At 31.5% G+C, this 16,124-nt stretch overlaps 1 protein-coding gene across 1 annotated transcript in view; it reads left to right on the top strand.

Moving 5' to 3' along the window:
- LOC115880626 (HBS1-like protein) overlaps positions 1–16,124 on the top strand; it is a 35,677-nt gene that overhangs the window by 8,857 nt on the left and 10,696 nt on the right. Inside the window, exon 4 of the mRNA XM_030897905.1 lies at positions 14,715–15,022. Coding sequence (XP_030753765.1) covers positions 14,715–15,022 — 308 coding nt within the window. The remainder of the gene's footprint in view (positions 1–14,714; positions 15,023–16,124) is intronic.

Here is a 16,124-nt window from a genome sequence, read left to right as displayed (position 1 = left end):
AATCATTTTTAACTCATCTTTGTTGAATATTTTAATTTTTATAATGACATAATTTCTAATAAACCGTCATTGTTCGAAAGTATCCATCTATCTGGTCAATTTTGCAGTTTTCGGTGCACTCGTGGATGTAAAATAATAATAGCTCCCGTATATAGCATTTAACGCCTTGGGAGTGGCAAGGTACAGCTTGCTATACTAGAGCCGTTTGGTATACAAGGAATTTTTTATTACCTCACCGCCTATTATTACCTCAGGATTGTGAATCCCAAGTACTCATTTAAGGCTGAGTCGACCTTGGGGTTGCAACCCAAACTATTTTTGTTTTATTAAAAATAGTCGGCTGATGAAATGCTGGCTGTGGGATTCGAACCCACAACCATTGAATTGGTAGAGCTGGCGTAAAGCTGTACCTCTACACCATCGGGACACGTGAATATAAATTGTGGAATCTTTTGTCTTCATTTTGGTTATGATTACGTGCGCTTTATGAATATGTCTGTCCAACGATCCATTTCAGTGACAGTAGTGACTATGTCATTTTAATAACATAGTCACTACATAAGTAAATTGTATTATCTGTCATTTTTTGAATGTTATATGCCGAAATCTTGCCTATCTCGCCAGACAGACTTTAGTTCATGCTACTTGAATACGAGAAAAACAACTTTGTCCGTTATAATTGGAGCCGAGAAAAACGCAATTTAGTATTAGAATATTATCCCCTTTCGATAATTTTTAAATAAATATATTATTTTCGGTTGAATAATTAGAAAAATATGCAGGGTCGGACCACCCTGGACTTTTTTCTTAAACCTCAGTGAAATAAGTGTACCTAGACGTTTCTAAAGTATTTGTTGTTAAGATGATATTTTGTTAATTAGATCATATGTTGTATGTTGATATACAGGGAGGTCCGAACTGTATTCCGGAAATTTCGGCAGCCAAAGTTAAAACACATGTAGGGTGCCACCTACATGTGTTTTAACTTTTCTAAAGAGAAAATAACTTTTCGTCGGTACCTCTATAAAACTACTGTGTGAAAACCGCTGTGTACATTTTTGTGACATTTTACTTAAAAAATGTCTTTTGGAAAAATTGCTACGAGCAACCGTTCTCAAGATATTTAGAATGGAAATAGTCAGTACATGTCATTATTGACAAAAAATAAACATAGTTATTTGACTGAAATTATAAATTTGGGAACTTTTTATTTTTTTAAATTAATCATAAAATTTTCTTCGAAAAAATGACGGTAAAACAGTTTCTGTTGAACTTTTGGCACAAAAACTTTTTAAACGTATGATTTCAGTCTAGTAACTATTTTTTGTCAACATTTTTAATTTATGTCATTGACGACAGGTGTTGATCATTTCAATTCCAAATATCTCGAGAACCATTACTCGTAGCGATTTTTACCAATAGACCCTTTTTACGTAAAAAACGTCGTAAATGTATATTTTTTTACCCAGTAGTGTTATACAGGTACGGACGAAAAGTTATTACTCTTCAAAGCAGTTAAAAATATGTAGGTGGCGCCCTCTACAAATAGGAGTCATATTGACATCAAAATCAAATTTCTCATGCAAAAACTTCCAAGCAGCAATTTTCATCCAAGCATTGACGTTACTTCATAAATTATTTAGAAAAAATCGCGCGCGAAATAAAATGTAACTTTTATACAGGTATCTCCGACACTAAGCATTTTAGGACATACATTTATACGAACTTTTTTACTTATTTTTATCTGTAGAATATGCTGCCAAAGTTTCCGGAATACAGTTCAGACCACCCTGTATTTTACTACTAATTCTGAATTATTAGATATTGTTAATTGTATGGTTAATTATTATATTGTCAATATTAAATATTGTTAATTAAAGGTTGTGTAAAACCTAAATCTAAACTATTATTTTTTTAAGGAAGAAAATTACTTACTATTTAAGTAGATTTTTATTAGAATACATAAATTAAAAAAATTTAAACAACAGTGTTTTTAAGTTCGGCTAAATATTTGTCACAGGTGCTGCATGTATCCTATCGGGGATTACCGAAAGATATTTTGTAATTTCTAAAATATTTTCTATATGACTCATAGGAGACGTTAATATTAGGATATTGCTCTTTAAATAGCCCATACATTTTCTTTATATTAAGATCTTTAGGAAGATACATTTTCTTTGATTTATTTAGGCTACCTTTAAAAGATTTTATATGGGCATCAATTTTTTCTTTAATATCCAATTGCAATCTGTTTGGTCTATTACCATGGGTTCCACGTTGGTCTTTTGGAGCTGTCCCCATCAACTTCAAAGAATTCTGTACATATTCAACCTTTGACCTGGTAATGCCGTGTATGGCAATAAAAGCTCTGATACATACTGGAATTTCCAGAGTAATATTTTCCCTTATAACTCGTACTTGAAAACCATATGAGCAATCATGGTGCGAAGCATATTTCTCATCGCGTCTTGGTCTTCTTCTTCGAATATTACGAACCGTAATAAGCGACGCTAGGTACTTATTTTGATCGTTTCTGTCGGCCATTTGATTGAACTCTGTTATAATAAGCATTCTTTCATCTTCTGTAATATTTTCAAAACACTTTAACCGTTTACACTTACAGTCGGTACCGGGTACATGCGCTTGCACCCTAAGTTTTTTCCAAACATCTCTTAAACGTCCAGATTCCTTCTTTCTTACAGGAAAATCCTCAAGTAACGCCACTGAACTATCACCACTATCATCACTCATATTTTACATCTATATCTAAACAATTTTCTTAATATAAAAACAACAAAACCAGCTGGTAGTTTACTGTATACTCATACCAACTGCAAGATGCATGTGTGTTTGTCGCCCAAGGTCATATCTGACTCTGTTTTTACCGTTTACGCGTCGACTAGGGATGGCAAAAAGACTAAATATATCGATATATTGTATCATAAGATATATCGGAATCATATATCGAATGGAAAATATCGATATATTTTGTATATCGATATGAATTACACAATTCTTTTATTTCGATTGGAAACCAAATATACCATATGATCGGAAAAAAAAGTCCAGTTGGCTCGGAAAGTACGTGTGATTAGGTAGGCGACAAAATTTCAGTTGCGTCTATTTTATCGATCTAAGGATGATTTTATGTATCTTAGGAGTACAGCATAGAATTTTATTTTATTTTTATTTATTTACGCAAACTTAAAAATTGGTAGTATCGAGAGAAAGAATAATTTTATGTTTTATATATTAAATTGCTGAGTCGATCTCTTAATAAAGAAAAGTTATTTATTATTATATCAGTAAAATCATCAGATTGTTGAAGAGCTGTGAAAAAATTTTTAGATTGAAAGTAAGGCAAGTGACGATAAACATTTATTTTTCATGGAATCTCTACTATAAATTTTAATGCATTTCATACATGGAAAAGTCTCTCAACCCAAGTACTTGTAAATGGTGTAGTAACAAACAAAACAAACAATTTGAAAGCCTCTGGAAATATATTTCCAGGATTACTCTGCCGTCCTAAAAACACATGCCGTATCTACAACGAGCGCCAAGCGGAGAAAAATGAGGTTAAAATTATTTGATTAGTCCTTGACTATTAGGAAAATTTAGAAGATAACAATCGTGAATTATTGAACAAAATAAGTATAAAAATAAGTTAAGTACTCAAAAATAATCGTATTTATTAACATTAATTTAAAAAATCATTTACGGCGTTTTGAACTAAAATTTTATGGCCTTTATGCAAAACAAAAATGCCGTATGTGCGCAAAGCTCTCAATAGATTGACAAAAATGTATAAATATTTATTTTTACTTTGAATAAGACTATAGATTAATTTTTTAATGTGCTTTATTAGGTGCTTTATTAGGTTATAATAATATGAAATAATCGCAAATATAAACAGTTAGAAATTACAAATACAAACAGTTAAAATGTAACACAAAAAACTAACCCTTGACGCTTGAAGAAATACACTGTGACAGAATTCGGCGATTAATTGATTATGGCGCATAACCGACGTAACTAATAGCAAATTGCCGTATCTGACAGGTTCTAACTCGAAAGGCGGTATCTACACAGTTGTGGAAGTAGATACGGCATTTATTACTGGTAGCAAGCATATACCGCGTTATTTCTTAAAACAGAATAATAATTTGGTAGATACGGCCATTTATTACGTGCGATTTCAAATATTTCGAAGGCATATACGGCATATAGGCTTGGTAAAAAGTTAATTTAGCTTGTTACTGATCCATTGATGTAAAAATCTCAAAATCCGTTTTTTTGTAGATACTGCATGTGTTTTTAGGACGGCAGTACTCTCCTTAAATTATTTTATAATCGAAATTATCATATCTATTATTAATACCTGCAATTTATTCATTAATTTACGTAGGTCAATAACATTTTTTGTTTGTTAAGTCACTATTAAATGCGTTGGAAATGTATCAATGTAACAAGTTTGTTAAATCAGATGTTAAATGCGTTGCAAATTTTTTATAGGATTCTTTAAATTTCGGATCCGCAAGAGATAAATAAAAATAATTGAGACATACGAGAACCTATCTGCAAACCTTATTTCTAAATCTATAACAATGTTATCTAATATTTCATAAAATAAAATTCTCAAAGATATTTGACTTAGCCGCTTTTATTAACACATCGAATTCAAATAGCACACTGAGACTTTTCTGTAATATCTGTTGTATCTGTAAATCTGTTGTATATAATATAATATAATCCTATAACAAATTTCCAACGCATTTAACATCTGATTTAACAAACTTGTTATATTGATACATTTCCAACGGATTTAATAGTGATTTAACAAACAAAAAATGTTATTGACCAACATAAATTAATGAATAAATTGCAGGTATTAATAATAGATACGATAATTTCGATTATAAAATAATTTAAGGAGATTAATACTGGAAATATATTTCCAGAGGCTTTCAAATTGTTTGTTTTGTTTGTTACTACACCATTTACAAGTACTTGGGTTGAGAGACATTTTTCATGTTTGAAATGCATTAAAATTTATAGTAGAGATTCCATAAAAAATAAACGTTTATCGCCACTTGCTTTACTTTCAATCTAAAAAGATATTTTCACAGCTCTTCAACAATCTGATGATTTTACTGATATAGTATAATAATAAAAAACTTTTCTTTATTAAGAGACCGACTTATCCATTTAATATATAAAACATAATTTTTCTTTCTCTCAATACTACCAATTTTTAAGTTTGCGTAAATAAAAATAAATCAAAATTCTATGATGTACTTCATAGTGACTCCATAGTATCATAGTAATACATATACTTGTACCGGGTGGCCAACTAAGAATGGACGCCGGCTGTATCTCAGAAACTACTTATCGTATAACTTTGGGGAAAAAAATTTAATAAGTAAATCGACCAAGAGAAATCGCTGGAAATTATCTTCAAGTTCGAAAAATGCCCGCTAGGGGGCGTTTCTCTAATAGCCAATCAGAAAACAGGATTTTTCTCAAAAATATGCAGGTGAACAGGTATTTTAAATATTACTATTATAATCTTCGAGAAATTTGTAACTTGTTTGATATAGAGTATTTTGCTCTATCTCATAAAATAAAGTGGTGGGGGAAGGTTAAATGTGCTTTTATTAAAATATGGATAACTCCGGTTTGGGTTACCCGATTTAAACAAACTAGGGCTCCTTTAAAAGAGCTTTTCTTCCTTAATGATCTCCAATATAAATAAATAAATTTTGTTTCCACAATTTTGTTCGTGGTAGCTAGAGGGCGCTATTTGACATCATAACAGATATTGCGCTTTTGCGTAAAAAAATTTAAATAGGAGGCTTTATTTCTCTTTTCACAGTTAAATAGAGCACAAAATTTCCAAAATATCAGCGCAAACTGCAACTTTCTATCTTCTTTCTAACCGGAGATATTAAGAGAACAAGTCATGTTAGGCTGCCGCTCAGGATTATATGGTCTAAAAATGATAGTAGTAGGCTAGGAAACAAAAAGAGGTATATTGATTACGTCAAAATATGAAAACGTTTAAGTTCAGTTTTCATGCATCCGAATTTCGGGCGTTTTCTTAAAAAAATGACGTCATAATTATTTAAACACGTTTATGTAACATTATCATCAATCCATACAATTTTGACGATTTTCTTAGTTAATTATACGTAAATAGTTCTCAGATTAAAATGTCCGAAAGTCCGACAATCAATAATTTTATTAAAATTTCCAGAAATTTTGTGCCGCCATACTGCTTTTAACAGAAAACGGCCGAATTTCGTATGGCCGAAAACTAGGAGTTAGCACAGCCGAAGTTAGCATGGCCGAAAACTAGGAGTTAGCAGAGAATATAGCACCGAACGAAGGTGCGAATCTTAACAATAGGCACTACTGGTCCAAATCTACCCTTGATGCAAGTAGTTTAGCACCAAGACCGTTGGTCGGTAAATATTTACGCAGGAATTCTAGGATGAAATGAACTATTTATAATTTCTAAGAAATGAATTGCCAATTTTGTTAGGGGATTTATCATGATGAAATTGCATTTGTTGCAATTTCATCAGCATGAATGCAGTTGGTATTGGTGAGGCAGTTGTGCCGCTTATTTTGCTACGAATGTGTGGGGCTTCTTGGATACCACTTACTTTAGTAGATAGAGACGCTGGAGCGGCATACTTCTATGGCCAGCTAGGTCATCGGATTGAATATGCCTGGGTTTTAATTTATAGGATCGAATCAAGAACGAACACGGATAAATAATAATTAAATGGTATTAAAAGGAAACTAAATTATTTGTTTTGATATTTTGATGTAACCAATTTACCTCTTTTTGTTTCCTAGCCTACTACTATAATTTTTAGACTATATAATCCTAAGCGACAGCCTAATTTGTTCTCTTAATATCTCCGGTTAGAGAGAAGATAGAAAGTTGCGGTCACGAGCCGCCACTGCGATATATCGCAAAAAATACATCGATATACTCGGTATATTGGAAGTAAAACATCAAATATATCGATACATTTTCATTAATATATCGATATATCGTTGCCATCCCTAGCGTGGACTAGTCTGGTTTTTCCCATGTACGGCAAAATAACCAAGCGGCAATATCTGTGGGACGAAGCGTATTATTGATTTGTTTGATGGTGCCTCGAATAACGCTAACATTTCTCTATAAAGCTGTGTCGCTATCTTAATTTCTATGAAAATGTGATATAACTGGTTTTTCCCGGGTGGTCTTCATACGTAACACGTAAATTGATTTAGAAATATCGGCATATAACGTGCAATATTTGTTTTAACCAATAAAATTAAGAATTTAATAATGTCAAAACGAAAGTATACAGGGTGTTTTAAAAAACATGCGCTATCTTTCGTGGGGAGATTCCTCACGTAAAAACAAGATTTTTTTATACCAACATAGGTCCAATTCTGCTTTGTTTCTTAACTACAGGGGGTTAAAGTCTCCTTTTTTTTCGATTCGTTATAATTTTCTTCCAAGTTCTTTTAGCGAATCGAATGAAATCAATAGGCTGTTTAAGGCCCATTAAAAGTTGGTGTGCCTACTTCTGCAAAATTGAAAAATAAATCAGTTTTCAAATAGTTTTTCAAAATTTGAGCAATAAATACTGGGTCCGACAATAGTACATGTGTAGCTCCTAGAAAAAAAAACTTGGCAATTTTGTTTAAGTGCAAACCTAAATTATGTATTATAGTAGAGTGCTTTAATCCTTTATGGGATACAAACCTCGGAATTCATTTACTGTGAACGTATTTTTATAAAACTTTTTGCATTGTATTGTTAAGAAGATATATTACAAAGTTTACCCATTTAAATTTATTGCTTTCACTTTAGTATTTAAATAAACACACATATGCAAATGTATAGATACAAGATGGCCCCGTATTCCGGAAAAGCTCTGTATCAGGATTCCTATTTGAGATTTTCACTGCAGAACTTTTACAAAATATGTGTTTAATGGTAGTTCATATTTCAAAAATATTTTTATAGATATACAGGTGAGTCAATTATACAGGGTGGCGCACCTCATTCGCCTCGATTGATTATACGAAAACGGAAAGATGTAGAAACAAAATATTTTAGGGGTATATCTGGAGAGACAATGTGTACAATTTAAAATTATTTTGAAATATACAGGGTGTTTCAGAACTAAGATCCATACCAAAGTTATATTTTTTCTTATGGAACACCCGGTATTTTATTTTATTTTTGGATTCTTGGGCCCAAAAAAAGGCATTTATTATAAGGGTTAAATATGTTTAAAATCTTTAGTTTTTGAGATATTTAAAGATATTTAAATTTGCATGCTACAATAGAATAGACTATTAACACCCTAATTATTACTTTTCAGAATTAATTCATATGCTGAGTTTAAAGGTAGAGAAATAAACTTTACTGAAAAATGGTATTGGTTCCGTAAATTTATAGAGGGCTCTCAAAAGTTGCTGATCTATTTTAAGGATATATTTTATATAAAAACTTTGTTATTTCAAATGTAACACCCTGTATTTTTTTAGATCGAAGCAGATTCAAATGCTCTTTCAAACTATATTAGGGTTTCCTATACCTATCTAGCTCAGATTTTGAATAAAATGCGATTTTTAAATAAAATTGTAATCAAGATGGCTGGCGATGCCATGGCAATTTTCTAGTGACAGTAATTATTTTCAAAGTCGACATTAGTTGATGGACATTATTATCTATAATTTATAACAGTTTACTTAAATTTACCTACAATACTTTAATAAGTAAGTATTCATTATTTTATCAAAATAAAGCAGTATCTGCTGGCGGAACGAATAGATATGTTACTGGTGATATTATTTTGTGAGGAAAATTACTTCTTGGCGTCAAGGGCTTATGCTCAAAGATGAATCTTCCTGATGTAATTTTCTTTGAAAATCTTCTTGTCCTATTTCGCCTGGTAGTGTGGTTTATAAAAAAAACCTATTAGACAGAAACCTGTCGTTGGAAGTGAAGAAAATGAATTTGCCCTAATTGGCTCTTTTATAGATAATCCATGTATCTACAAGTCATCGTAAAATAAGTCAAAAACTACTCCTTCGTTTTTCTTGATAGAATAATAAACACATATTTAATAAATATTATTTATTAAACTATTGTAAGTAAATTAAATTAAAGTAAATTGGTATAAATTTAAATAAGTCACTGTCACTAGAAACTTGCCATGACAACACTAGCCATCTTGATTACAATTTTATTGAAAAATCGCTTTTTATTCAAAATCTGAGCCAGATAGGTATAGAAAACCCTAATATAGTTTGAAAGAGCATTTGAATCTGCTTAGATTTATTTAAAAAAATACAGGGTGTTACATTTGAAATAACAAAGTTTTTATATAAAATAAATATTTAAAATAGACCAGCAATTTTTGATACCCCAGTATACATTTAAGGAAGGAATAACATTTTTCTGTAAAGTTTATGTCTCTACCATTAAACTCAGCACAAGAACAACTAATTCTGAAAAGTAATGTACAGGGTATTAATAATCTATTCTATTGTAGCATGCAAATTTAAATATCTTTCAATATCTCAAAAACCAAAGATTTTAAACATATTTAACCCTTATAATAAATACCTTTTTTTGGGCCCAAGAATCCAAAAATGAAATAAAATACCGGGTGTTCCATAAGAAAAAATATAACTTTGGTATGGATCTTAGTTCTGAAACACCCTGTACATTTGAAAATAATTTTAAATTGTGCACATTACCTCCCCACATATACCCATAAAATATTTTCTTTCTACATCTTTCCGTTTTCGTATAATCAACCGAGGCGAATGAGGTGCGCCACCCTGTATATCTATATTTGTTTAGTTCAGTGAATTTGCTAATTCCGGTTCCAAAAATACCTTAATACCATAGAGTATACTCTGTGGTTCTTGAATTATGACCACGTCCATGAGGACGTCAATCTAGACGTTCAGGAACCTTCACATGAGAACTTCTAATCGAGACGATCGACTTATTGTAAGTTTATCGCTAAGAAACCGCCCTTTGCCAGCTTTTCAAATTGATAATGAATTGCACTTAAGGAACGTACATATTAACTAACGGACTATAAGAAGAAGATTAAATGAAGTAAATCTTATATCAAGAAGGTCTGCTTCGAAACCAGAACTTACTAGATTTAAACGAACGAAACAAGCTCACAAAATTTCACTTTAATACATACTTTTGTTCTCCTTGCAAAAACCGCGTCGTATATGACGCGCCACCCTGTATAATTCAATTTCCATCAAAATTTCAATGATTAGAACTTATGCATTAGGGCACAAACATAGTGAGGCATCTCGATGCGATGCTCGCCAAGATGATGGCCGCGCTGCTCGCCAGGATGGTAGCCGCGATGCATCCTACGCGCACTGTTTTAAAACGGCGAATAGGGGCGCGTAGGCATACTGAAACATTTACCATCGCCGTTTTATTAAGCACCAGTTTATGTAATAGTAGTTATTAATTAGTATAGGCTTGGTGGCATTTCAGTTGATTTCAACAAATTCCTACCGCAGCGAGTCAATGGCAAAAATCAGAAATTATCCCTATCTATTTCACGTCGCCGTCATGTTGATCGCATAGAATAATATTGAAATCGTGGTTTTGTTATATTATATAAGTATTTTAGTTTTTTGCTAGTGCAGTTATTGAGACAAAAAGAGATAAAACACTCAGGTACCAGGTTTGTGTGATGTAACGCTGTTTCGGGTAGTAAAAAATAAATGAAAAAGAATTCGAACAAGGCGACGGCGTCGGCGTCGTGCTGTGTTGTGACAATGTCAAATGTTAATAAAATCGCCGAAAAAATGTTAACGCATAAAGGAGAGCGCAATTAGGGCGTTGTTGGGTGCAATTACATTCAATAACTCAACTTTCCCGGATATTCAACTCTCCTGAAACAAAATTTTATAGCTTCATAGTTTCTCACACCGATTTGATCAAAAGCAATTTTCATTCAAATTTGATCAAAAGCAAAAAAGAAACAAGTGAGTAAACAAAGTGCTCGTTACATAATCAAAATATTAAAAAGACATATACTATGAGATGATAAAATATAATTTGCAATTAATGGTATACTTTTTTTAATCAACTAGTGATTAAAGTACTTGCTATAAATAAATAAAGTCCATAAACTAATTTCGATTTTGAAAATAGCTACTGTCACTAGAAACTTGCCATGACGACATCAGCCCTCTTTGTTGCCATTTTATTGAAAAATTGCTCTTTATTCAAAATCTGAGCTAGATAGGTATAGGACACCCTAATATATGTAGTTTAAAAGAGCATTTGAATCTGTTTCGATTTATTTTAAAAAATAGGTTGTCGTATTTGAAATAACAAAGTTTTTATGTAAAATAAATATTTAAAATAAATCATCATTTTTGGTACCCCTGTATAAATTTAAGGCAGCAATACAATTTTTCAGTAAAGTTTATTTCTCTATCTTTCAACTCAGCACAAGAATTAATTCTAAAAAGTAATGTACAGGCTGTTGATAATCTATTTCATTGTAGCATGCATATTTAAATATCTCAAAAACCAAAGCTTGTAAACATATTAATATATAATAACCCTTATAATACATGCCTTATTTTGTGTCCAAGGATCCAAATAAGAAATAAAATATCGGGTGTTCCATAAGAAAAAAATATAATTTTGGTGTAAATCTTAGTTCTGACATACCCTGTACATCTCAAAATAATTTTAAATTGTGCATATTGCCTTCCCACATATACCTATAAAATATTTAGTTCCTACATTTTTCCGTTTTCGTATAATCAACCGACGCGAATGAGTTGCGCCACCCCGTATATAGGTGTTCCATTTAAAAAAAATATTCGCGATCCACTCATACTTTTTTGAGCCACCCTTTAGATGTTCAAATATTTTCCTCAAATACATCCTAATACATACTTTATGTCTGGACTACAAAATTCTACAAAAAGTTTTTTATTATTAGAACTACAGATGCCCGACGCACTATTGCCGGACCCTGTAGAATCAAGGTTATTACATTGTTGGTGATAAATTAAATATTAGTGTTGTGAACATTTTATTCCACCCGACTCTAGTTCGACATATACTCAACGAATTGTGATACTAAACAGACCAATCAGATGTAAAGTTTCAGGCATCCGCGTCCGCTTCTCGCAAAAAAACAAAAATTTTGTTTTTTAGGAAGCATCGCGCTGAACATCTAGGTGCGTGACGAGGTGCGAGGCTCCAGTATGTTTTGACGCATAAATTTGTACATGTTTGATTCAGCATCGCCGGATGGCGAGGTGAATGGCGCGCATCGTATCGAAATGAAATGCCCCGCACTATGTTTGTACGATAGTCACGATGCATCCTACGTGCACTTACTCGCCGTTTTAAAACAGTGCGCGTAGGATGCATCGCGGCTAGCATCCTGGCGAGCAGCGCGGCCAGCATCTTGGCGAGCATCGCATCGAGATGCCTCACTATGTTTGCGCCCTTAGATTTATTTATTTCAATAAATTTAAATCAAAAAATTAAGAATGAAATAATTAAGAATTTACTAAAATTACTACAATAAAAAATTAAAAGCAACGAAAAAAAATGGATAAACATTTTAGTATTTTATCTATAAAACACAATACAGAAGGTTTCACATTAATACATTCATAGTAATTGAATTCCGAGATAAAATTCTCTAGGCACTCCACTATTAGGACGTATTTATATATTTTTCATATTTTCACATGTATATATTTTTCAGCTTTTCTTAAAAAAAATATTACTAATACAAGACCTGTCCTGAAATCAAAACTATATTTGGTTTTTACTTTAGGTGGTCTATACTTACTTTGCTATAAATATCGTAATTTTAAATCATACAGGGTGTTCATAATCCTCCGCCAAACTTTCTAAAATATAAAATACTTGTTTTTTTTAATAGAACGCTCTGTATATTATTTTTTTAATAGATGGAGAATTAATAAATGAACATTTTTTATATTAGAGTATTTTAAAATTCTTACTGGTTTTGTAGATATTCGCGGTTTTATATTTCATATGGCATTTTCCGCAGTAAATTTGTATCAAAGCCCAATGATTTTTCTCTCGTATTTTACCGTTGAAAGAACCATATGAAATAAGACCGCGAGTATCTGCAAAACCGTTAAAAATTTTGAAATACTCTAAATACAAAAAATGTTCATTTTTTACCTCTGCATCTAATAAAAAAATATAATACATATAATACAGGGTGTTCTATTAACAAAAAAAAACGAAGAAAAATTATTTTATATTTAAGAATCTTTGGCGTAGAATTTTGAACACCCTGTATGATTTAATATTACGATATTTATACCAAAGTAACTAGACCATCCAAAATAAATACTTAATATAGTTTTGATTTCAGGACAGTTTTTTAATTCGTAATAATTTTTTTAAGAAAGGCTGAAAAATATATATTTTTTTATTTATTTATTAACATCTCTGAAATTATCGAAATATATTTCCTTATATCTTAAGGATTATGTAAAGTGATCTGTAAGGAAGTTAATAATATACTCCACTCACACTTTTTTGAGCCACCCTATAGAAGTTAAAATATTTTCCTGAAATACATCCTAGTACATACTTTGAGTTCGCACTTAAACAAAATTTCCCAGTTTTTTCTAGGAGCTGCAGATGCTCGACGCACTATTGCCGGACCCTGTATACTAGTGTATATCCATATTTTAGCCTCTAATTTCTTTAAACCTCCAATTTGACAGGTACTTGGGAGCAAATGGTTAAATTTTATTAAGTCATTTCGTATATTTTTCATTTTATTGATTTTATGGAAAGCACTGTTCATTAAAATGTTGTATCCTATGTTATAGGGCTTGTTTCTCTCTACAATTTCCTGTCTCACAATGTACCGTTTGTGTCGGGGAAGGGATCATAGTTTCATAGTTGTCGATTTTCGAAAGAAATCAGTACATGTATATTATTTCGTATATTTTTCATTTTATTGATTTTATGGAAAGCACTGTTCATTAAAATGTTCTATCCTATGTTGTACATTTAACATACAAGTCACACATTTTTGAAAACTGAGTTCTATATACCTTTTAATTCGTTTACCTCAGAAAAACTCCCTGAATTACATTTTCATGCAAGATATTTGCAAAAAATACTGCACTGGATAATTTCAGTACTTTAGATTTATTATTCTTTTTAATATTCATAATATTTTAAATCATTTTTGTGCATTCTGTAAAATTTATTTCAATGGACTTGTCGGGTTTTGCATTTAGACGCCTGATTCATAAAGTCAGTTTTCTCCTAAATGAATTTAAAAAAAAATCCTATATGATGCGAACTTTATCTATGACACTGTATTGTTCCTTTGTAACGTTGCACAAGAACATCACTTTAAAATTTAAAAATGAAACAAAGTATTTTTGTTTTTCTGGGATTAACAAGAAACTTCATCAGTTATCATCTTAATAGATCAAAATAGATTTTTAAAAGTATTAATTGTTCCTTTGTAACGTTGTGCAACTTGCATTTTCATATTAATCACACATTGTTTACCTTATCTAGCATCTTATACGCTAGACCTTAGTACGAAACATCTGTTTGTTTGAGCTGGTTATGTTCCTATTGATGCTCAGCTTTATTCTTTCATATTTAGTGAGCCGCAAAGATGGAAAAATAGATCCGGAAGCGAGATTTAAAAAAGAAAGAGGCGACGAGAAGGATCACTTGTATATGGTGGTTATCGGACATGTAGACGCTGGAAAAAGTACCCTGATGGGTCGGTTGCTGTGCGACCTAGGCCAGGTTAACAAGAAGACCATGCACAAGTACGAGCAGGAGAGCAAGAAGCTGGGAAAACAGAGTTTTATGTATGCCTGGGTCCTGGATGAAACAGGAGAGGAGAGGAACAGGGGGATAACGATGGACGTGGGGCGGTACCAGTTTGAGACTAAAACTAAGGAGGTTAGTAATTATGAATAGTTATTAAAAAGAAATTAAAGAAAAATGCTTCAAGTTACTGATTCTTTAGCTACAGTGCGTTGAAAAAGTTTTGAAAGAAAATTTTCTCCATTTTTTTTAAATTTATCCACTATTTTTCTGAAATAGTTGGTTTTGATATCTAAATTATTCTAAACATAAGGAAATAGCAGATTAACAATAGGAAAACGTCATAACAAAGAATTACCTGAAAAGATAAAAAATATACATGGTGCGTCTCAAAACTGGCTCACCCTTATAACTTTCATTTTTTTAAGATAAAAAACGAAATTTCGTATGTTAGTATATGACATAAATTGGGATTGATTGACGTATTCAATTGTTTACAACTTTTGATTTTTAAATGGCACCCTCGGCACTTTTTTACTTTATTCGATAGAAAATGTCACTCTGAATGGAATGACATATCATACGTCAACCTTTGACATTTTTGTTAAAAAAAATTGTATTTTATATTTCAATCTAGAGTGCCATGGCTGTGTTGTTAAAAACACTAATTTTTAATTAAGGAGTCTTGGAAAAATATATTTTATCCTCTAATGTTTTTCGTGTCTTGTTCTGACCGGTTAAAAGATGCCCAAATCGTATTTTTAATCTGATTTTTTTCAAATGGAACGAGGGTGGCTCATTAGCATATTTGGAAAAAGCATTTTTTTATGAATAATTTGGTACCACACACTTGGTATTTCGAGTCAAATTGTCGTTATGAACCGCATGTTACAATTTCAAATAAACCATATGAGAAAATGTCAAAAGTTGACATGTGATATTTTATTCACAGTGTAATTTTATATCCAGTAAAGTAAAAAAATGTGGAACAGGAACACAGGAAGTGACTAAAAACAATAATTGAATACGTCAATCATTCCTAATTTATGTCATATACTAACGTACCAAATCTCGTTTTTTTTATCTGAAAAAATAAAAGTTTATGGGAGGAGCCACTTTTGAGACGCACCCGGTATACATATACACTTTATGCAAAGTATTTCTAAATATTTGGTCTTATTTAAAAAAAACATTTTTTATTTTTATTTTAATATTTTAAAGAATTCTTCTCTGTAAC

This window comes from Sitophilus oryzae, unplaced genomic scaffold (assembly GCF_002938485.1).
Source record: "Sitophilus oryzae breed Bouriz unplaced genomic scaffold, Soryzae_2.0 scaffold_1639_pilon_pilon, whole genome shotgun sequence".
Taxonomy (NCBI): domain Eukaryota; kingdom Metazoa; phylum Arthropoda; class Insecta; order Coleoptera; family Curculionidae; genus Sitophilus; species Sitophilus oryzae.
The sequence above is the reverse complement of the archived record's forward strand: the minus strand, read 5'-3'. Positions and strand labels throughout refer to the sequence as shown.